This window comes from Dipteris shenzhenensis, chromosome 7, assembly GCF_047967505.1.
Source record: "Dipteris shenzhenensis isolate YYH24624 ecotype China chromosome 7, Dip_SZ_1.0, whole genome shotgun sequence".
NCBI lineage: Eukaryota > Viridiplantae > Streptophyta > Polypodiopsida > Gleicheniales > Dipteridaceae > Dipteris > Dipteris shenzhenensis.
Window position 1 is genome coordinate 16,428,095 of NC_141602.1, and position 23,385 is coordinate 16,451,479.

At 50.3% G+C, this 23,385-nt stretch overlaps 1 protein-coding gene across 3 annotated transcripts in view; it reads right to left on the bottom strand.

The window, feature by feature from the left end:
• Positions 1-419: 419 nt before the first annotated feature.
• LOC147900007 (3'-5' exonuclease domain-containing protein / K homology domain-containing protein / KH domain-containing protein) overlaps positions 420-23,385 on the bottom strand; it is a 133,327-nt gene continuing 110,361 nt past the window's right edge. Inside the window, exons 7-10 of one of the 3 annotated variants that reach the window (XM_087377338.1) lie at positions 12,835-13,051; positions 1,580-1,706; positions 1,335-1,412; positions 420-1,221 (exon numbers count right to left, since the gene is read on the bottom strand). In XM_087377338.1, the coding sequence (XP_087233464.1) occupies positions 1,212-1,221; positions 1,335-1,412; positions 1,580-1,706; positions 12,835-13,051 (432 nt within the window). In that variant the 3' untranslated portion in view covers positions 420-1,211. The remainder of the gene's footprint in view (positions 1,222-1,334; positions 1,413-1,579; positions 1,707-12,834; positions 13,052-23,385) is intronic. The other 2 variants (XM_087377337.1, XR_015541333.1) reach the window with 2 other exon arrangements.

Below are 23,385 nucleotides of genomic sequence, written 5' to 3' on the forward strand. Positions count from 1 at the left end.
AAAGTAAGCTATACATTATGCATTTTAATGCATTGGACACCATGTGTCTTAGATACATTAACAATGCACAACCTAGTTGGTATATTTCCAATTGTAGCAATTACACGACTAAAGGCAAGAGACGTCTTATGTGTGTGAATTCATGCATCTACTTGAAATAAGGGCGAAACATGAATGATGAAACATGTTTCCCATCCCAATTATGTCTTGAAGTCACTATACCATGGGACCAATCCTACTAAGGTCTCATTCTCTATGAGGTTTGTCATCTTGCTTGAGCTACTAACATTGTTCAAGGTTAGGTAGCTTGAAAATGCCTTAGAAGTCCAGCACGTGAGGCACGTGACCGATCCCAAGAGAGTGCTTTTCTTTGGATGCATATTCTTTTTCTTCTTCAGTTAGGGAGGCTGGGGAGCCAACTCTTATGGCGAGGCTTACCATTTTCTGAAATTGGCATTCGCAGGAGCTGCCATTGGATTCGAATTGCGAGTCTCGTGAAAATAGCTGAGGACAGAAAAAGCTTGTACAAGTCTATGGATGCAACTTATTTGCCAAAAGTCCTTGCAACCTTCAATGGACGATGCTCCACATTTCCAAGCACTCTGAGGTTGGGGACGTACCGATTCAAGAGAGGCCATGCATGGTTCTCATTTGTCGTTTAGAAACGTTTGGAGCCGTCATTGACATTCCTTCAGTATGAAAATGTCGAGTCTGAATGTCTATGGTTTCAAATGAGTTGCTGAAACACCCTATGAGGTCATCCTTTCCATAACTTCAAAAAGAAAATCAATTAATAACAACATTTCAGAGATCTCTACGAAGCAGAGATCGGATTTTTAAAAACCTGTATACTTCGAAGCTACAATATGACAAAACATACTCCAGGAAATAAGCAGGTTTGGGTGAATTATCCTTCCAAGACACAACTCAGTATCAATCACTTTACAGTAAATGTTTGCTGGAACATTCAAAGAAAAATAATTCACCCAACTTGTCCCTCAATACCAACATGATTCAACGCAGCTTTGATCAAATTTTTACATCTATACACATGGGGTTCTCACAACTGGCATTGCGAAGACCCTGCGAAAGGACATTTTTGTTTCTCCTTCGATGCATTTGGCAACTTCGCACTGATCAAGTAATTCTACATTAGAGCATTCTTCCCCGAAGGATTGCCTCTGCTTTGCGTGCCTCCTTCAAAGCTCCTATCACGAAAATCTGGAAAACGCAAGATGAGTCAGAAAACAGAAAGGAGCAGATACAGTTTTGCAGCAGGAAAGTTCTTGCACATCTAGTTTCTGGAAAGTTTTCCCCAAGTTTCGATGACATGCCTTATCTGGGGGCCCTTTGGCACCACCGATGAAAATGTTGGCTCTGCGCTCATGATAAGATTGTTGTTAGCATCTGCACTTCAACAGTCAGACAATATAGACAATATTGAGCTTCTGCAACCTACTGTAGACAGAATAGCATGCTTTCTCAGTAGGAACATGGTACAATTGCTACAGCATACTTAAATGCTCCTGAAGATGAATGCTCAGGAATATGCTTGCAAATTTTGAGTGAGAAAATTTACTTGCATGACTCTTTTATTGACAAAATAGATGCACCCTTCTTGCCTATGACACGTCCCATTTTTCCTGGTGGCACATCCACAACAGCCAACACTTCCTGCAACTCATTGGCCTCGGCTGTAACTTGTACTGCAACCACCATGATGTGAAGAAAATTATTTTCTATTACCTGTAGTACTCATGCACGTTATAAATACTGATTTACAGATGCCAAGGTAGCCTTATGATACTGCATGAAGAAATGGAAACTTTGACAGAGTGAAGATTGAAACAATATATTTACTCGACATAAGAAAAGCTTGGATTCCCCACTTCAGTGGCATGCATATTATACACAGCTTAATACAACATTCAATAGCTTAAATACAGCAAATCAAATCCAGACTTAGAAGTGAGTCCACTTGAAATGTATGTGGATCAAGAATGAACAAGCATCACGTGTGATTAGGCGACTGAAAAAAACAGCAGCTTAATACAACATTGAATAGCTTAAATACAGCGCATTGAATCCATACTTAAAAATTGAGTTCACCTGAAATGTATGTGGACCAAGAATCAGCAAGTATCATGTGTGATTGGGCAAGCGAAAAAAACAGACTGAACCTTAAACTCCACCCCTAGGTGGGACAACACAAGTGCCATTAGTTTGCCAAATTTTATAAACAGACATTCAGGAATACTCTGTTTAGCAAGACGGCACACAGGACTAAAAGCTCTCTCTAATTTTAAACAATCCTCATTGGGAAATTTTCGGAAACAAGGATAAGAAAGGGGGAGAGAGAGAGAGAGAGAGAGAGAGAGAGAGAGAGAGAGAGAGAGAATTTAGAGGAGGATACCAAAAGCACAACATTGGGAGGAGGCAGGGAAATTTCCTGGTAACTTTTCCTATTAAGAAAGCTTGGATAAGAGCACCATCCAAAGGATCATGTTTATTGTGTTCAAGGAATTGTATTACTTCTGTGCCCTAACAAGTTCCTTGAAGAAGCCAATCTGGTCATGAAGCTCTCAAACATCCTTTTAGCAATGCTAAGAGTGTTCCCTTCCACCCACAGTCCACAATCAGATTTTAGGAGCTCCTGCGAGCTTCCCCTCCCCCCCTCGCCGTTAGCCCCTACCTCCCCCCTCGCTCCCCCCCCCTCGCCGCGACCACCTCCACCCCTCCCGTCCGTCCTCGACCCCCGTCCCCTCTCCTCCCCCCCCGCCGGCACCCCGCTACCCCTCGCCTCACCTCCGCTCCAGCCGCCCCTCGCTCCATCCCGCCCCCTCGCTCCATCCCGCCCCCTTACCTCCGCTCCATCCCGCCCCCTCGCTCCAACCCGCCCCTCGCCGCCGCTCCAACCGCCCCCTCCGCTCCATCCCGCCTCGCCTCGCCTCGTCCCCCCCCCCCCCTCTCTCCAGCCCGCCTCGCCCTCGCCCCGCCTCCGCTCCATTCCGCCCCTCGCTGCTCCCTCGCCATCCACCCCGCTCCAACCCGCCCCCTCGCTGCTCCTTCACCCCCTCGCTTCACCCGCCTCCGCCTCATTCCGCTCCCCCCGCCCCCCCGCTTCACCCCTCCACCCCCGCCATTCCAACTTCACCCCCCCCCCCCCGCCCTCCCGCCCCCTTCCGTACTCCCCGCATCCCGCAGCCTTCGCCCCGCCCTCCGCTTCGACCCCTCCGACCCTTCATTTCGCCTCGCCCGCCTCCCCCCCAGGCTCCACCGCCGCTTCATCCCCTTCTTGGGTGGCAGCCTGTTTTTCTTCATCGGAAGCTTGCAGTTAGTCTTGGCGGTATGGCGGCCCCCAGCCCGGATCCGGAGGCCCAGTCGGACCCTCCCTCTCCAGATGCCTACCGCGTTATCCTGACAGAGCAACAATCATCCCGTGTTCAGGAGGTAGCCAGTGACTTTGCTCGTACCTCTGTTTACGGTAGAGTCATTGGACACTCCCCCTCCAGGTCTACCATCAGGGACTGGCTCCAGTCCACTCTCTTGCTAGAGGATGGCCATATTGAGGAGGTGGCCCTTATGGGAAGGGGCATCTTCTGGCTCAAACTCTCCAGTGTGAAAGCTGCGAGCAATCTGATTGCCGGTTCCCCCACATCGGTGGATGGGAAGATCATCATGATAGTCCCGTGGTACCGTGGTTTCAGCGCAGCGGATTTCGATACTCGGTTCCGTATACCTCGCCACCCAGTGACACTAGTTTTTCCAGGGCTTGCTACTGAGCTGCGGCCGATTGTCAGGGACTTGGGCTCCCATTTTGGCTGGGTTATGCACGACACCTTTGCCGACGCGGTGACCACGGCAGGAGCTCCCCGAGTCCGTGTGGCTGTGGCGGATCCTGCGACTCTCCCTGCAGTGATCGAGATCGTGACAGGTGCCGGCAGTATCACCCAGAGCATGATAGTCACCGGACAGCCAGGTCAGTGCCTGCGGTGCCATGGCTTTGGGCACTTGGCGGCTGCTTGTCCACGCTTTGCCAGCTCGTCTCGACCCTCCCCGCCCCCGCCCCCTCCGCCCCCACCTCCCCCCCCCGGACAGCCACGTCAGGAGGAGCCGAGGCAGTCGGAGCCTGGGCCAGAGGTAGTGGGCGGTTGGACCGAGGTTCGAAGGAAAAGAGGAAAGAATAAGAAGATTTCGGATAAAGGCAAGGAGGCAGAGGTCACCCTTCCTGCAGCAGCACTCCAGAGACCTGACAGGCAGATGCCCCAGGGACCTGGGAGAGCTTCTTCTTCGACGGCAGCCCGCCCTCCACAGCCTCAGATCCTCCTCTCTCCCACCCCCCCGCCTTCTCCCCAGTTTCCCCCCCCTTCGCCCGCCCCGCAGTTTCAGCCCCCTCCCCCTCCCCCTCCCCCTCCCCCTCAGCCCCAGTTCCAGATGCATCCCCATCCCCCTCCCCCCCCTGCTCCCCTCGCCCCTCCTACAGAGTTAGCTGCACCGTCGCCTTCCCAGCCGAGTGCAGCCTCCGCTCCACCTCCTCCACCTTCTCCGCCAGTCGCCTCCGTGGAGCCCGAGTCGCCTATCCCGCAGCCTCCTCCCCCTCCCCCCCCGATTGCAGGACACCCGGAGTCTGTACCACCAGTGGAGCAGGTTTCCCTTCCCGCTAGCCCCTCAGTGGCAGACTCAGCTGGGTCTCAGCTCCAGGAGAGAGAGCTCCCTCGAGACTTTTACAGATCTGGCCCCTGGGACTACCTGGATGTGGCCGACCTTGGGACCTTCCCGGCTTGTCTCGACATTAGTATCTTCATGCTCCGCAAAGGGGCGGATGGGAAGATTGCTGCCTTGGCTCCCAGGGATGGCCCTAGCTTCGCCTTCACGTTCCTCAGCGATGGCACCGAGACCTGGACAGACGACTCGGTGTGGGAGGCTCTCAGAGAGCAGACACACGCCCAGATTTGCTCCTGGATAGGCCCGTCCGGTGGGCAGCTCCTCGAGACTCAGTGGTCCGAGGGCGATGTGCGCTTGCGGTGGCGTTGCGCTGCTAAACGTTTCCGATTGATCGTGATCCTCAGACCCCCCCTGGCATGGCCTCTTCCCCAGGATGTCAGAGCTTGGTCCCAACAGAAACTCCGAACCTTCTACGGGATGACCACTTCAGAGATCTCGAGCTGGCTCGAGAAAGCATTTGCTCATGGCACTAGAGGCCTCTCGCCATTGCTGAAGGTGTTGAAGAACGGGCAGGACGACCCCGTCTCCCCCTCCAAACCTTCTCACAAGCGGCAGCGCCTCCACTCCGATATGTCTGATTCTTCTTCGACTTCGACTGCAAGCAGACAGCTGTTCGCAGCCCCCCATCCCTCTCCATGAGCCTACACCTCGTATCCTGGAATGTGAACGGGTTTCACTCTTCGAGCACCCGTGGTCCCAGGAAGCTCATTTTGCGTCAGGAACTTCAGCCTGCAGTGATTGGTCGATTGGATGTACTGCTGCTCCAGGAGCACAAGCTTTCTGCGGCTCATGCCCGTAGCTGCGGGAAGGTTCTCCCTGGACGCTCCTACACTTATTGGGTGCCTTCGGTCGGCGCACAGGGGAGGAGCGGGGGGGTCTGTACCTCCGTGTGCGAGCAGTTAGCTCAGTTAGTTTTCGGTCACGGCACGTTGATCCCAGGCCGAGCCCTTTGGGTAGGCCTGAATTTGGAGGGATCCAAGTTAGGAATCCTCAACATTTATGCTCCCACAGACCTCCGATGCAGAGCCACCTTCTGGAGGACACTTACAGGGATTCTTCCAGACATGGATTCCTGGATTGTTGGAGGAGACTTCAACAACCTGGAGACCTTGGAGGACCAGCAGGGTAGAGATCCGGAGTTCACAGGTATGGCTCAGGCAGAGCAGTCAGCTTGGGACTCTTTCATCTTCGCGACAGGAGGGAGGGACAGTTGGAGAGACCCGTCCTTCCGGCGTTGGCACGGGAGCCTGGACTTCTCTTGGGGCTTCCGCAGGGAAGGAGGCAGACTCCTGGAGCGGCTTGATAGGTTTTATGTCAGTGATTGGGCCATCAGCAGAGGTGGCCAGGCAGGCATTGTTCCAAGGACGACACTCTCCGACCATGCGCCTGTGCTCCTTTCATTAGATTCGGCAGCCCAGACTCTCCCCCCCCGATCATGCAGGATTCCCGATTCCATCTTCTCGAGGGTGGACGTCCGTAGCAGCATTTGCAGTCTTTGGGACAGAGACTGGGGGGAGGGCGTGGATCTGGTAGACTCGGTCGCGCAGGCTCTGCAGGAGTCCAGCCAGATCTGCCAGCTCGCAGCCCTACAGGTTCGACAGGATTGGTGGGGCAGAGAGAGAGCTCTTCGGAGGGACCTCGCCTCCATTCAGCGACTTCAGCAGTCTTCCCCGGGCTCGGAGGAGCTTCGGATCCAGGCCCTTCGAGCCAGAGCCCTCTTGGAGGAGACCCTCCAGCGTCGCTCCGAGTTCTCCTATCACGCCTCTCTCTCCTTCTGGGCCCGGAAGGGTGACCGGATGTGCAGGGAGTTCTTCAGGACACACGGCCAGAGAGCTGCAGGTGATCAGCTACGGAGTCTCAGGACAGCGGATGGTCACATTGTTACGGACCCGGGGGAGGTCCTGGGGTCGGCCACTGACTTCTACAGGACCCTCTTCCAGCAGGAGCCACTTGCCCCTCGTGCTAGTCGTGACCGTGAGGAGGTGTGGAGGCACATTCCATCCCTGGTCCAGCCTAGCATGCAAGCGACGTTGTTGGCGCCGTTCACCTCGGATGAGATGTTGGAGGCCTTGATGGCTATTGATGGGCAGAAATGCCCAGGTGAGGATGGGCTATCCCGAGCTTTCTTCACCTCCTTCTGGGACCAGATCCATCAGCCCCTCCTTGCAGCTCTGCAGGGGATTTTCAGCAGCGGTCAGATGCCAGAGAGCCTTTCCTCGGGACTGATTTGCCTCATCCCGAAGGGAGGAGATAGACAGGAGATCCGCCAGTGGCGTCCGATCACTCTCCTTACCACTGCCTACAAAATCCTCGCCAAGATGATCAGTGCCAGAGTTCGACCTCTACTTCCAGACCTCGTCCATGACACTCAGACAGGCTTTGTCCAGGATCGCAGTATCCTGGATAATGTCTTCACCTTTTCAGAGGCGGCGGAGTGGGCTCAGTACAGCGGATCACACCTTGCCATTTTACTTCTTGACTTCGAGAAGGCCTACGATCGCGTGGATTGGTCCTTTTTGGAGGGGACTCTGGAGCGGCTAGGTTTCCCGGCAGGCTGGATTCAGGGTATCTCAGCTTTGTACAGGACAGCGTCTAGCAGAGTCATCATTGGAGGCAGGATGGGTGAGCGATTCAGCTTGGAGAGATCAGTACGTCAGGGCTGTCCCCTGGCTCCTTATCTATTTCTCTTCTTCGCCGAGGCCATGACTTACTACCTTCGGGCGAGGTCCACAGGGCTCAGGGGTGTTCGCCTTCCACTCCGGGAGGACACGGAGCTTCTGGACTCAGAGTACGCAGATGATACAGCCCTTTATGTCCAGGACGATGAGAGGATGCTAGAGAGGGTGCGGATGGCCCTGGAGGTTTTCTGCTCGGCCGCTGGTGCGAAAATCAACTGGAACAAATCAGTTGGTTTTCTCACAGACCCGGGGGCGTGTTCTCAGTGGGGGCGATTTCTGGGTTTCAGATGGATTCCACGTGGACAGACAGCTAGATACCTTGGCTTCCAGGTTGGCCTAGACATTACGCCAGCTCAGCAGTTTCTCCCGGTGCTAGATTCCATCCGACGGAAGCTGGCTTTCTAGAGCACTGCTAAGCTTTCCCTTGCAGGTCGTGCTTTAGTAGTTAACCAGGTCCTTCTAGCCACGGCTTGGTATGTGGCTTCCTGTTGGTGCTTCTCGAGATCCAGCGTGGCACAGCTCAGGAGGTTGGTTCGGAACTTTCTTTGGTCTGGGGAGGATGGGCATAGAGATACCAGAGCCAGGGTTGCTTGGCAGACAGTCATTCTTCCGCAGGCTGAGGGTGGTCTGGGGGTCATTGATCCAGAGCTTTAGAGTCAGGCCTTGTTAGGCAAGCTTATCATCCGCGGTTTGACCCCAGGGGGGCAGACGTGGAAGATGTTACTTCAGCAGGGAGTCGGCTCTTGTGTCCCGCGCCGAGGTGGAGAGTGGCTACCGTCCTTCAGGTGGATCTTCACTTCCGCCCCGCTCCCCACTCGTTCGTAGCCTCCTCATGGTTTGGAGGCGGCTCCGTCTCAGTCTCATTCAGTCCCAGCCCAGCTGTCAGGAGGAGATCGATCGCCAGCCGCTCGTCTGGAATGGGCAGGTCAGAGACGCCGAGGGCCTTCAGTTGGGGGAGAGATCACATATCAGGTGGGACGGCTGGATGAGGGGGCCAGCCCGGTCCCTTCGAGTTTGGAGGGATACGTACAGACATCTAGAGATGGCCGATCTTGCAGACGCAGCTGGAGGTGCACGCGGAGTCCAGGCGAGACGCACGGAGATCGACGGTGCGATCCCAGCCGCTTGGTTGGCTCCACCTGAGCCTCAGGTCCTCATGCCTGGAGACACCCACTGGCTGGGACAGTTCACCCCCCGTGGCATCCCACTGGTGGTCGCAGGACGTTTGGATGACTCCTCTATCGCCTTCTTCGCGGTTTCAGGGGATGGACGACTCAGGAGAGAGGATGCGCTCATCGACCCCCTACTCCCGTGGCAGAGGGTTAGGGTCGTAGGCCTTCTGGGGAAGGTCTGGCATACCGACCCTAGTATCGAGCAGGACCAGTTGCAGCTTTGGCGTCTTTGGCTCTGGGAGGGGCGGGCCTTGTCAGAGCTTGAGTGGGACCCAGGAGAGTGGTGGTGGCCAGAGATTGTGACAGGACAGGGGCCGACTTCCTTCTTCGCTTACAGCACGACTCTGGGCAGGCGAGTTCTCGGGAGGATGCAGAGCCGCCCCCCCACCCAGCGTCCTAGCTGGTACGCACAGGGTATTTCCAGGTTCTTTTTGCAGGCATTCTGGAAGGCCTTGTGGGAGAGCTGGCGGCCGCGGAAGATCTCATACTTCCTATGGCTTCTTACCCACAAAGGTCTTCCAGTGGGGAGCTGGTTGAGGCAGATAGGCCAGGACGGTTGCTGTCAGATTTGCCATGCGGATGAGGAGTCACCAAAACACTGCCTGTGGAGCTGCACGCGCGCCCAGGAAGTGTGGAGGTGGACTTTCGGGCTTCTTACTCGTGCAGCACCAGAGCTAGGAGTGATCACTTGGGGCGCGTTCTGTTGGTGCAGCACCGCACCTGGTCTTCATCACTTGTTCGAGGCATGCCAGCAGGACCCCACTTTCCTTATCACACAGGGGACGTGGGGGCCGCTCGAGGGTATCCCACAGCACCTAGCAGAGGCTGATACAGGAGTTCGGGAGAGGCAGCCAGTCTGGGAGATTATCAGCAGCATTACAGGATGGCACATCTGGACCTCGCGCTGCGCGCAGATCCTCGGTGGCACCTCCTTATCGACTGCCCAGATCATGGCGGAGATTTGGAGTGAGATTATTCATACCCTCAGAGGCCAGTGGGACCAGATTCAGGGAGACTCCCGGGCTGGTCAGGAGAAGCGGAGACGCTTCCTCCAGGCTTGGGACACACAGAGCCTCTTCTTCGAGCAGACTACGCAGGGCCTTCGGTGGCACTACTCACCACCCCGATGGCTGTTCATTCACACTCAGCATATCCCTCCGTGAGAGTATGATTTATTATGCTACCTTTTGGGCTGCGTCCGGTTTGTGAACGCAGCCCGTCAGCTATAAGCTGACCTCTTGTATCTTGTTCTCGAAGTAATATAATTAGCACTGTTTTTTCGGCAAAAAAATAAGAGTGTTCCCTTCCATTGACTAGACTGTTTGGAAAATGATTGATGACTTCTGCATTTAATAATTAGTTGCCCATGGGAAACCGTGGTTTGGATAATTTAACAAGGTACATTTCTAACCCAATAGAGTATGCAAAAGCTATCCACAACAGATTTAAAATGGAGAGCTATAAACCCATGTATACTCATGAAACTTGGTGAAAAATAGCCTTGAAATTGACGGAATCCCACTTGTTTGGAAGTGATATATTTGACACTACATAAATTTTCTAATCAAAGGTGGTTTTCAAAATATGCCAAACTCTAAAGAGAGTGATTAGAAGGAAGCTAAGAGACTTCTTGGATATCCACATTGACTCAACAGTATAAAGAGAACAATACTTTAAAACTATTAGGAACACTCAAAAGTAATGGGTCTAGATGAAAAGATGACAGAAAGTACACATCTCGATATTGAAAGGCCACTCCCCCAGAAAGGTGTTGCATACATGGCATTCGGTCTCACCAGAGTGTCGAAAAGCCAGCCCTTTGTAGGGGGATCCTGGAAGTGCGCCTGGAAGTTGGTATTTTGGGGCAGATAGATGCACATGTTTTCATGTTCCGTATCTTCTATGCAGGAGGTGGTGTCTGCACCAGGGCTGAAGCTAGTCGAAAATGACAAGTACAGTGAATCTGGGCGAGGAGTTTATCCTAATGGCTTGTATTGGGTTTTGGTTGGATTCCATGATCAGTGGTAGGACGGCACCAATGCGCGTAGGCAGCGACCGTTTGGGCGTTGGCCCGCCTGGCTTTGGTGCCCTTGGGAAGAACCTCTAGTGCGTGTGGTTTTGGAATGAAAAGAAGGGGAAAAAGAGAGCCGCCAAAGATTTGAAGTTTGAGTTTGCCCGCCAAGGGGACATATAAACGAGAGGCTACCCACCCTCGTATGTTTGCAATTGCCATCTCTCTCCTGATGGACTTGACAAAAAGCATAATCTGCCTTACATAAAACACAAATTGATCCTATAATTGGCTAAATAAGTTTATCATTAAATATCCCACTACATTGATGTGTCCATTGAATAACCTATATGTTGGACCAAGGAGCAATAATCAACACGTTTGTGCTTAGTAGGTCTTGAATTGGCTCCCATTGATTTGTTTAGGAATTACTTGTCTTGTGAGGAGGTCAACCACCACCAGTTGCACTGTTCTTTTATCACACACTTCAACTAGATGATACGGTCCATCCCTCATCCATCTCAACCAAGCTTTAAGTAGGAAAATCTCTAAAGGGCTCCCACTATTATGGAAGTGTAGGTCATTGGGCGAATCTTATTGTGGGGGTTAAAGGTCACCGTGCCTTTATCCCGGTTATGTACAATACTCAAACATATATATAAATAAATGAAAAAAGAAGATTAGGGTGTTCTGCACCCACCAAAAACTTGTGTGGCTCTCTGTTTCTCTCTCTCTCCCTCTTCCGTTCCGCTTTCGTTGAGAGCACTTTCAACTGGTATCAGAGCCCGGGTGATCTAGCTGAGCGTGCGTGAATGCCTAGAAGCTCAGCAGCTCCGTGGGAGGAAGGAGAAGCTTTGTGGGTGATTTTACTTGCATCCGAGTGCACAGAGACCTTGAAGGAACCTTTGGAAAGTCACTTTGGTTTTGCGAAGTGGTTTTGAGAGCCTATTAAGTGTTTTCAAAGAAAAAGTCGCAGAGAATGGTGTCTCTGATGCCACAAACTACAGTCGCCGACCTTAGCACTTCCTCCCTAGCATCCTCTCCTCGTGTGAGTCATGCTCTAGCTGCATGGGTCATTGTGAAGATTGGTCCTGTGAACACTGCCCATATGTGTATGACTGCACTATCTCCACTAAATGACCTCAATAAGTGAAACTATGTTGATGGAGCACTACTCGTGAGGTGTTGAAGATCATAACCGTGGTCTTCCCAAGGTTGTCAAGTCTCTCTCTTTGCAGAAGACCTCTAGAGCCTCCAGATGTTTTTGCAATCCCTCTGCTCAGGATGATATGAGGACTACGTACAACAGTATTTGTACCATCAAGTCAGCCAGAAGTGAACCCTCTCCTCCTAGGCAGTCTACAAAGGATGTAATCATCCAAGAGCCCGGTGCCCATGACCCTTTGTGTGGCTGCTGATCTAGAGTGCAGTTGTTCCCTGTGTCCATGGGATCCCCTACCTTGTGTATCAGTACAATGGTAGTAGTGCTAGGAAATAGGTGGAAAACGGTGGCATACAGCATGGTTGAACAACTGCGCTAGAGCCGGGGTCAGGACCTCTTGCCCATTTGCGAAGTGCTCAGTGCGCAGTCCCTCGTCATCCGGTGATCTCTGGTTATGAATTCAGAGAAGGGCAGAGAGAGAGAGAGAGAGAGAGAGAGAGAGAGAGATGATCATGATGATGATGGTGATGTATTAACTTCCTCGGGAGGCCAATGAGGCATGACCTATGGGACCTCGTAAGAGCATTACATAGAAATCTCCTTTGAGGAATCAGGGGGTTCACTCACGTATATTTGTCATGAGTTTTTTTCTATGCTCAATTAAGAGGCATAGAAAGCTACCTAGGATATGAGGATTACTTATGGCTGACCTCAAGAAGTTGGGATAGATTGGTAAATTGGGTGATCATTACAAAGGAGTTGATAATTGTGTTAATGTCTATTATTTTAAGTTGTACAGCCCTTTTCTTTTGGCGTTGGGATATGTTGACTTGGCACTGCTTCCTATTTCAAGCACTAATATATTCTAAAAGAAAAGGGGGCTGAAATGTGCTGGCCGCACTCAAGAGAGGGGGCAATAGTGTAAGCTTGAAGGCTACAAGAAGCTACAAGATGGCTGCACTACTACACTAGAACCACATCTCTAACCAAAACATTCCAGATATATAATCAATTAACTGCATGTTTAATACAAAACAAATCTTGGCAAGCCAAATGGAAAAAATTAAAACAAAACAGACAACAAACCTGGGGGAGGTGGAAGAGCTGGCCAATCTTGGAACCCATCATGGTCAATACAAAAGCACCGACAATAAAGAGATCCCCTTACACCAAGTTGCCACACTGAGATCTGCCCCAATCTCTCCACCATCATATGATGTATATGAAGAAGAAACCGGACATCATCAGCAGCTACACGCTTCATTCTCTCTGTTAATGGTCTCTGGGTCCAAAATTCGGGATTCTGAATGCAAAAGAGCAAAATTATCAAGCTTAAAAATATGAAAAAGAGAACACGAGTTGAGTTACACAGAAAGTTTAAATGCCATCATTCCAAAGTCAAATAAACTATCCACATTACAAGTTGCAAAATTTGAAAACCCTTTGTAACACGACAATAAGAATATGTTTGTCCTCTGTATGAGTGATTTCTTGTCTCTTTCATTGATTAGTATAACATATTTGTCAACTTATGGAGATATAGCATACAGGGCTACTATGAGTCATTATGTTTACTCTCCTGTAAGGAAAGAAAAATAATTTTAAGGATGAGTTTTAAAGTTAGTGCTTCAAAGAAGAGCTGCCGATCTTGATTCTTTAAAAAGAAGGGTTGCCAAAATATGGGAAATCAATCTATAAGCAGTTTCCCGTCAGGCTTAAGATTTTCCTCTTACATTAGTAAAGACAACACCTACTCAAAAGAAAGGAACCTCACTAGCTCTTTAACTTAACTACGCAAGAAGACTGCTTTGTAGATGGAACATCATAAATACACCTACAAAAAACCCAGCCTTTATGACTTCTGAACCAGTTATCCCATCTAGGCCAGTATCCCTGCGCTTTTCAAATGGAGGACATATGACAGGTCGTATTCCTGCCATTGCAGCCATGACAAGCTCGGTGGAAAATTTGTATCTATCGAGTCGTCTCTAGCTGTGGCAAAGGGCATTATCTCCATGATCTCTATATCCGGCGAGCCATATCAATAATAACACCTCGGCTCTAATGGTCCCCTCTGAGGAGGGCTGAGATAGGCTGGACCTCCATCTTGCGTGCTCTGGTCAACCTCCGCATCGTACTTGCTCTTTGTGTCTGGCAGTGCAGCTCCACCTCGTCTCTTCCCACTGATCCACTCGCCCTCATATCAGCTATCTTCTCCTCTACTCCGCACTATCCTGCCACTGACTCGAATCTGTAGAAATCGGTGACATGTCGCTCTGCTCGATCTGTCTCTGTCTCTTGTGGCATCATCTGATCTGCCTCAATGGGGTCCTGTGTGCATCTCTCCGTCAAGTAGAAGCCACACCTGGTAATGAAAGGTGGATCAGCTGAGAAATGGCCCAAAACTGTGCCCCTCTTGAAAGAGACAGTGGTACATAGGAAATGCTCTTCTGTCTCCACCTTCATTAGTGTGGATAACCTACAGATCCGTTGCTCCCTAGGTGTGCCTGTGACTCTCCTTGCCTTGATCCTCAGCTGGTTGGACAAGACCCGCGCTATCCAATGACAATCCTCAATGCATGTTAGACTCATCTGTACACCAGATACTGGGGTCTGAATCACTCTATCCTTTGATACTCTCAAAAAGTAGGTGCGGTAAAAGTGGATCTTGGTGGGAAACTCATCGCTCCTTGCTCCCATGTATAGAGCTCGAGGAGATCTAATCATATGATCTCATCTCGTGGAAGCCAGGGGGACCGGGCATCCAAGTAGTACTAGTAGGGGGGAGTCGGTTCATCTAAATACCCTGACTAGCAAAACGATCCGGATATACATGAATACTAGGCTATGCTAACCCCCCTCTTGATGAGTCGTTCTGAATGACTCTAATGCCAACCTCAGAAGTCTTCAACTAGACAAAACCCACCATATGAAAGGATGGCAACAATCTAGAGTGGTGCCATCGCGAACTCAACTTGTATGATCTGATGAGGATTCAGGGCTTACTTTGAATCATCCTTGACCCCATAATCAGTTGTAGCCTCTCAAATCTCCACCAAACGGTCATCGAGAGGTCACCCTACCAGAAAGGTCCGGCATATATGACTATCAGCCTCACTAGTGAATCAAACAGACATCCCTTCATGAGGGGGTTCTAGAAGTGTGCCAGAAAGCGTTGTCGCTTTAGTCAGCTTAGAGCTTCCTGCCCTCGTGTAAGTCGTGCACTGGCTATGTGAGTCATTGTGAAAAATAGTCTTGTGAAGATTGCCCCTAGATAAGTGTATGATTGCACGATCTCTACCGGCTCCCCTCGATACGTGAAGCTGTGTTGATGAAGTATTGCCCGTGAGGAGTTGAAAATCATAACCTTAGTCTTGCAAGGTTGACTGTCAAGTCTCTCTCTTTGCAAAACCTTCTAGAGCCTCCCTCCACTGCGATCGTGCTCTCAATCCACTCTGACAAGGCTCAAGGGGCACTCTAACTCATATAGGCTCATCGGTCCCTAGATCATATCTCCTCGTATCTGCATCTCTTGGAGTCTCCTAATCATACGTGATCATGGGACTCTGTCGAAGGCTTTCGAAAGTCTACAAAGCAACCGTAGACTTTCTAGAATCTCCGCCAACAGGATTGGCGGCCCTATTTTCGGATATATGCATAGTTGCATGCCGAAACAAAAACTGGGGAACGAAGGGAGGGGACCGCTCGGACATTCGACAATGGAGACCGATCACTCTGCTAGACACCGCATACAAGATCTTAGCCAAGGTCTTGAGTTTGCGGCTACAACCCCATCTAGTCGACATCATCCACAACACGCAGACAGGTTTTGTCCAAGAGCGTAGCATCCTCGACAACATCTTCACCTTTGGGGAGGCGCTAGATTGGGCCAGGGAGGAGGCGCAGCCCCTTTTGATCCTGCTGCTGGATTTTGAGAAGGCCTACGATCGGGTAGAGTGGTCCTTGTTGGAGGGCACGATGCAAACAGGTGGATCAGAGGGGTCTCTGCCTTGTATGCAGGGAGTTCCAGTCAAATGTTGATTGGTGGGTTCACCAGGGAGGCCTTCCCGCTCACCCGCTCCGTAAGACAGGGCTGCCCACTGGCTCCCTTCCTCTTTCTCTTTGTCGCACAGGCGTTGGGCTATTTCTTGAGGTTGCAGACGGTTGGCCGCAGAGGGATGAGGCTACCGATCAAAAGGAGGAGGAGCATCTGGACTCGGACTTCGCAGATGATAAGGCCTTGTATGTGGAGGGTTTGGAGGAGACCCTAGATGCGGTCAGGGGGGCTCTTGAGGTTTATTGCACCGCCTCACGGGCAAGGATCAATTGGGGCAAATCAGTTGGTTTTCTTTCAGTGACTGAGTCCCAAGAGATTCTTCGGTGGGGCACATTGGTAGGCTTCAAGTGGATCCCGAGTGGCTAGTCGATGAGGTACTTGGGATGCCATGTGGGCATTGACATCTCCGCAAAGCAGCAGATAGCCCCGGTCCTTGACAGCGTGAGGCGCAAGCTTCTTTACTGGAGCTCAACTAAACTCTCTTTGGCAGGCAAGGCCTTGGTGGCCAACCAGGTCCTGCTGGCCACAGCCTGGTACATAGCCTCTTGCTGGTGTTTTCATAGGGGTTGCATGGGACAATTGAGAAGCTTGGTGCGTAACTTCCTTTGGGAAGGATCAGATGGCACTTGCAACACCAGAGCTAGAGTTGTGTGGTAGACAGTGATACTACCACTGGCACAGGGAGGCCTGGGTATTATAGATCCAGAGATGCAGAGCAGAGCCCTGTTGGGCAAGTTGATAGTCAGGGGTCTCACTCCAGGCATGGAGCCCTGGAAACTTCTCTTGCAGCGCGGTCACGTGAGGAACACCCCCCGCACAGGTGGTCAGTGGTAGCCGTCCCACAAGTGGATCTTTTCGGAGGCCCCTCTCACGAGGAAGGGCTCACCCCTAATGAGGAGTCTCTTGAGGGTCTGGCACATATCTCAGGAGGTCTCATCCGAGTCGGCCCCCGGTACATGGAGGAGTTTGCACATCAACCGCTTATCTGGCACCCGAAGGTTAGAGACCATGATGGTTTGATGCTAGGGCAGGGGCTACACATTGGCTGGGCACAGTGGGACAACGGCCCGACTCACTCCCTGCTGACATGGTCTAGACTCCCAGCAAAGGCAGAGGCACGATTGGAGGTCCTTTCTCATCTGAGAGGGGGCCGGCCAGAGGTTGGTGGAGATAGAGGTAGCTATTCCGGACTCTTGGGAGGGAGGGACTGTAGGTTTTCACTCCAGCACACTAGCTAGGACAGTTCTCTAGGACGGGTGTACCTCTGAGGATTCAGCTGTGCCCGCAATCGCCAGCCCCCACGAGCGCGCGGTTCTATGATGTGGGACCGGGCGGACTACTGCAGCCCTAGATCACAGGGGATCAGGAGATGGACGCAGACCTAGATGCCCCCCACTGGAGACTATGGTTATGGGAGGGACGCCCTCTCAGCGAGATACAATGGGGGAGAGTGGTTATGGCCGATCAGAGCAGGTATCTCAGAAAGAGTGGAGGAGGTGCCTTTCTTCTCGTACACCACGCGGATAGGACGTCGCATCTAGATGGACACAATGGCTTGGACCCCCTTCGTGCAGCTGCCACAGATGTACAATTGGAGTTATGGAGACTATTCCTCACTGGGAGCTGCCCAGCAGCTCAGAGGATCTGGCTCGGAGCGAATGCGGATTGTGGCACGGCTTCAAAGCACACAGAGAGATTTCACGTGGGGTATGGCAGCTTGGCTTATAGAGGGGGGCCATGCCTTCTCCATAGACACGGTCTCGCTAGCTTACCAGATACACGGTAGGAGCATTCACAGCATTGAGCTTCACTTGGCTACTCCCCCCCCTTTTCACCATCCCCCTCAGTCGAGAGAGTATAGTGTCTGGGAGATGGTGGCCAGCATAACGGCCTGGAACATCTGGGTGGCCCGTTGCAACTGGGTCATGGGCCAGCACCATGTTCCTTCCACGGCTACGCTGGTTGCCATTTGGCAGGATATCATTTATATGCTGCGACCCATTTGGGAGCACGACGTTCGGGTTCTAGAGCTACCGACGATATGCGGGCACGTTTCTGCAAGGCTTGGCCTGCAGGTGTATTTTATGATCTCACGCCGCGAGGGATTCGCTGGCTGTATAGTCCACCACCGCGGTTGTTAGCCCCTATTATAGAGAATCCCTAGGCCACGATTGGCACCTTTCCGGTTTTGCCAATTTGTATGGTTGGATTTTAAGCATTAATAGAAGTTCCTTTTCTCTGTTTTTTTTTTTTTTAATAAAATAAAATTATCAATATAGTGCTTAAAGTCACGAATTTATGCTACTTAGCATTAAGTAAGTCATGACTCATGCAGCATGCTTCAACATCTATGATTCTATGATCTATCATTCATGAATGATGATTCAAGAATCACACAACAATAATCTGAAATGGATTACAATTTGCAACAGCATAAATTAAAAGCATCCAAAGTAGCTACTACTATCCTGATTCATTAGCCATGTGACATATCACTGTTAGAAAAATAAAAGCATCCATGATTATGAATCATGTCAAAAAAAAGGCAGCCAGCTGCCAAAGTAAGCTCAGTACTGTATCATCAAAAAAGAAATAACACAGTCTAGGACGCATCTTAAGGGTCCCCACGGCCTAATCTACTATCCTGATTCATGAGCCATGTGACATACCACTGTCAGAAAAATAAAAGCATCCATGATCATGAATCATGTCAAGAAAAAGGTAGCCAGCTGCCGAAGTAAACGCAGTACTGTATCATCAAAAAAGAAATTACACAGTCTAAAACGCATCTTAAGGGTCCCCACGGCCTAATCTAGCAGTACTAGGCTAGCACTATCCAACTCAAGGTACAATACTGGCATCATTTGCATCACCCATCGACTTGTCATCCTCTGGCTCCTCAGATGAGTCATGGGTACTATCTGAAGAAGAATCAACAGCATCAAGTGCAGCCAAAGTGCTGGCACCATCTCTAGATGTTTGCAATCATGTGTGGTGCGCTCGTGCTGACAGCTCCTCATACAAGATGGAGTATATGTTCAGCTCCTCCCAATTGGCCTTCATCTTCTCCACATCCACCTTGTCTACGTTCACTTGGAGAGGTTCACGGGAGCTCGTGGCGTACTCGAGAATATGGAGGTTACAATGACAAAACATCAACCGCTCCAATTGATCCGTGCTCAATCTATTCCTCTTCTTTGTGTGGAAGAGGGCCCATGTCACGAGGACGTGAATTTTATAAGCAAATAAGCTATGACTAAGTTTGTAACCAGTTTGGCCATGGGGGACTGGCCTAGAGGAGCGGTGAGTTCCTGAAAGCCCCTAGTGTTAACATCTAACTGGACACACTGGCTAGACCTAACTGTTAGAATCAAGGCATGGCATCACTTTGACCTCGAGGGGTGTGACGAAGCTAGGAAGTTTTCCCCCAGATAGATTCCCAAGTTTCATGTGGGAAGAGAGGTTAAAAAGGATTAAAAGGTTGCCCCTAACAGTACCAATGCTTGTCATTGGTTAGTGAGGTTAGAGCCTTTAAAAAGTTGCCCCTAGGAAACCAACGTTTCCTTGGTACACGGGGTTAGGGGCATTAATGTGCCATGTGTCAAAAGTTGCCCCTGGGAAACCAACGTTTCCTTTGTGTTAGGCATGCAACCTACTAGCTCCACTTTTAGCATCTTTCCCCCACTTTTAGCACCTTTCCCCTCCTTTAGGGCAGAATGCGTCCAAATCAAGGGCCTGTTCCAGAATTCGCCATCTTCTTGCTTCTTCTTCTTGCTGCACCAAACCTTCTAGAGGTTGCTGGTCGCTGTTTTGCTGCTGTTTTTCTCTGTTTCCTTGCATCCAGCCCTGTTGCACACAGCCCGAGTCAAGAAGCCTTGACTGCGATCTGCTGGAGCTCCTCCTGGCGCATATCTGCTGCTGTACGACGCCCTTTTCAGCCTGTACGAACTGACAGACAGTCTGTACAGACTGTACGGACCCCTTTTCAGGCTGCAGGACTGTGTGCAGCCTGTACGGACAGGCCGTACAGCCAGTACGGACCCTGTTGCAGGCATACGGTGCTTGCACGCAGCCTGAGGCTGGTTTCTCTTGCTGCGAATTAGGATTTCTGATTGTGAAACTCTGTTTTGGGGTCTTTGGCAGAGTTTTGGGTACCTCAAGGACCTGTTCTTGTGAGAAGCAGGTGTTTTTGGTTGCAGCCCGTGTTGTGGGCGCGCAATCCCAGATTTCCGACCCAGTTTCTCTTTGTTTTCACAGTGGGATTGATTTCTAGTTCTCTGTTTTGAGATTCTCTACGGAATTCCCTGGGTATGTTGCAATCACCCAGTTACAAAGGGTGAACCCAGGTTGAGACCAGGTTATTGAGGTCAGATGATGCCTATGCTTTGCTCTAGCAGTTGGGATGCACAGTTTGCCAGTTTGATGTAGTGTGTGCCTAGTGTGGGCCGGTGAACAGTAGTAGCCAGTGGGAATAGTTCAGGGTGCAGCCTGGTTGTAAGTTTGCAATTACTTTTCACTAGTGTCACTGTGTGATCATTGAGCAGGGGCATTCTAGCCTCACCTATACTTCCTTTTATGCTATTTGATGTGGTGTGATTAATTGGGTGCTAAGCAGCTGTAATTGACGGTGTGATCAGAGTTAGTTGTGATTTACCGCCCTTTGGGGTTCCAAAGGCCAGTTACAGTGGTTTCGTTGCCGCGACCACACTCTCTTTCTACAGAAGGTGGGCCCTAGTAACTTTGGGTGAAGAGAAGTGGTTATTGCATCCATATTACAGCCACGATGTCACACCGTGAGCGGTCAGAGACTCTCTCCATGCAGGAGGAGGCAAAGTTGTCAGATGGCCACGAGGAACATCCTTATGCCAGTGGTGATGATGCTCCTGATGCGGGACAGCATGTTCCCCTTGAGTCTATGCATGTAGCCCCTCAAGATGAGGAGTTGTCTGATGAGTCAGATGATTCAGAGGCAGAAGCTCTCCATAAAGCGCGAGTGGCGGGTACCATGGAAGCTTTGAATTTGCTCACGCAAAACCTTGCAGAAATTCTGCAAGCACCTCCCAGAAGCAAGCGGGCAGCAAAGAAAAAGAAGACTCACAGGCATGTATCTTTCAGTGGACAGCCACTAGAGCTGCCTTTGCATGGACCAGACATGCCTTTGCATGTATCTGGGATGGGAAATGCCCAACAGCCCACAAATTTGCAGCAAAATCCCTCGCAAGGGAATAATTTTCAGTTTGTGCATCAAGGACAGCAGTCCTACCCTCAGCCTGTGATGCAACCAGGTTATTTTGGCAGTGGATCAGTTTTCCAGGCCATGGTGGGACAGCCCACGGGAGGAACAGGTATGCCAGGCCCTCATAATGTTCCATTTCAGCCCGCTATGCAGCCGGTACAACAGCCTATGATGGGAGGCATGATGCAGCCCGGGAGTGCAAATATTATGTATGCCAACATGGGGATGCAGCCTGGAATGCAGAGAGGGATGCTTGGTATGCAAGGTGGTTCCTTGGAACCCCCGCAGATGTCTGGCACGGGACCCAGCATGGGTAATCCCAATATGGGAACTGGAACTAATGTACCTGGAATGTTGCAGCCCCCATACTTGCAGCCACCAATGTATGGCAATCTGGCATCTAAGGGCAAACTAAAGGACTTCAAAGAAGGTGGAAGTTTGAGACTTTCAGTGGGATGCAGGACCGGTTGAAAGCTTTGATGTATTTGCAACAGTTTGATGCTGCGTACACCGAGGGTAACTTCACTAAGAGCTCAAAAATCAGAAAAGCTGCCACTTTCTTGAAGGGTAATGCCCTTCAGTGGTGGACTAGTTTGCTTTTGCAAGGAAAAGCTCCCACGACATGGGTTGAGTTTAAGCAGTTGTTTTTAGTGGCATGGCTGACCACCACATTTGAAGTGGACATTATGACTCAGTGGCATCAGCTTAATGCAAAGGGTTGCAGAAATTTGGATGGATACAACAAGAAATTTTGGGATGCCGTGTGACCTGTTAGTTCTTACTGTCAGGTTTCCTTCTCTGAGCAGGTTGAGAAATACTGCTGTGGATTGCCTAAAGAGAGAAGGGATTATTGCACAAAACACAGGTTTCAAATGTCCCAACTCATAGAGAATGCAAATACAGCATATGCTTTGATGCAGGGACGGCGTGGACAGCCTTCGTCACGACCTCAGTTGTCTCCCGAGGAGAAGCAGCACTGTTTGAAGCCCACAAGAGTTTTATTTGCAAGCAGGAAGGCCATAGAGCCCATGAATGCCCTCATCGGAAGAGGAAGTCCTTTGCAGAGGAAAAGCATGAGCATAAAGAGGAAAAGAAAGATGATACAAGGGGGGAAAAGCCAAAGCTGAGTGCTGGTCTGTTGCCTGATGTTATTGGAGGCACGCATGAATCGGAGAAAACGGAGTTATGCGGGGCTTGGGGTAAGATCAGGGATCAATCATGTCTTATTTTCTTTGATCCGGGAGCCCAAGCGAATTTCATTTCACCTGAGCTCGCAGCAAAGTTGGGTATACGTGCAGAAGATATGGGAGCTCAGTGTGAAGCAAACATGGCTAATCCCAAGTTGATCACTCCTGACGGGGCAGAAGTTGATGAAGTTTCAGAAGTCTTGGGCTGCTGAAATTCTTGGCCCCTTTGCCCTTGCCTCGATGATCTATAGCAAAGGCCTGACCTGCATGAATGGAGGCAGCCCGATTGGTGCGGCTTTTCTCCTCTTGTAGAAGAAGGTAAACAAGCTGACTGAAGCTATAGTGGTTGGGGTTACCCATGGCCTCAATGTCATAGCAAAACGCATTCAGCTCACTATGTCTTCCTCGTTATAAAATATTACGTTCTAACGATTTGACAGAGCAAATGAAGGAAATGACTAGAGTTGAGAAGCATAAGTAGTCCCAAGTGCGAAAACCTTAGTTGATCGTCTTCATGAAAGCTAGATTTCCAAGTGTCTAGTGATTACGAGTACTTTCATCGTGTAAAAACAATTGACTTTCGCTCTTTCATAGTTATTAAATTAAGTAAATTTTAACAGGTACGTGATAGAAAAGTTAGAGCCATTTAATGTGATGGCTCAAGTTAATACATGGATAAGGCCTATCGAATGCAACAACTTAGTGTTGCACATTCAGAATTATGTGGACACAGAAGAGTTCTATATTATGCCACTACCTGAGTGTGACGTTTTGTTGGGGATGCCGTGGTGTTACGGAGTTGGAGGTGTGCTTGACACCGGAAAGAAGAAGCTGACACTTACTCATCGGTGTAAGACTCGTGTTCTTGATTTAAAACATAAGGGAGAGTCAGTCCCTGTTGTATCAGCTTCTGCTATTACAAATATAATGAAAAAGCATCTTTCAGCTTACTTGATCTTTGCAAAAGAGGGCTCTTTGAGTGAGGAAAATCCCAGCCTTTCAGAGCTGGATAAAAACACGACAGATTTTCTTTTGCAATTTCAGGATTGTTCGCTTGGCCACAAGAATTGCCACCCGAAAGACCGGAAGATCATAATATTGATGTGATTCCATGTAGCTCACCTCCCAACAAGCCTCCGTATCGGGTTAGTGCAGCC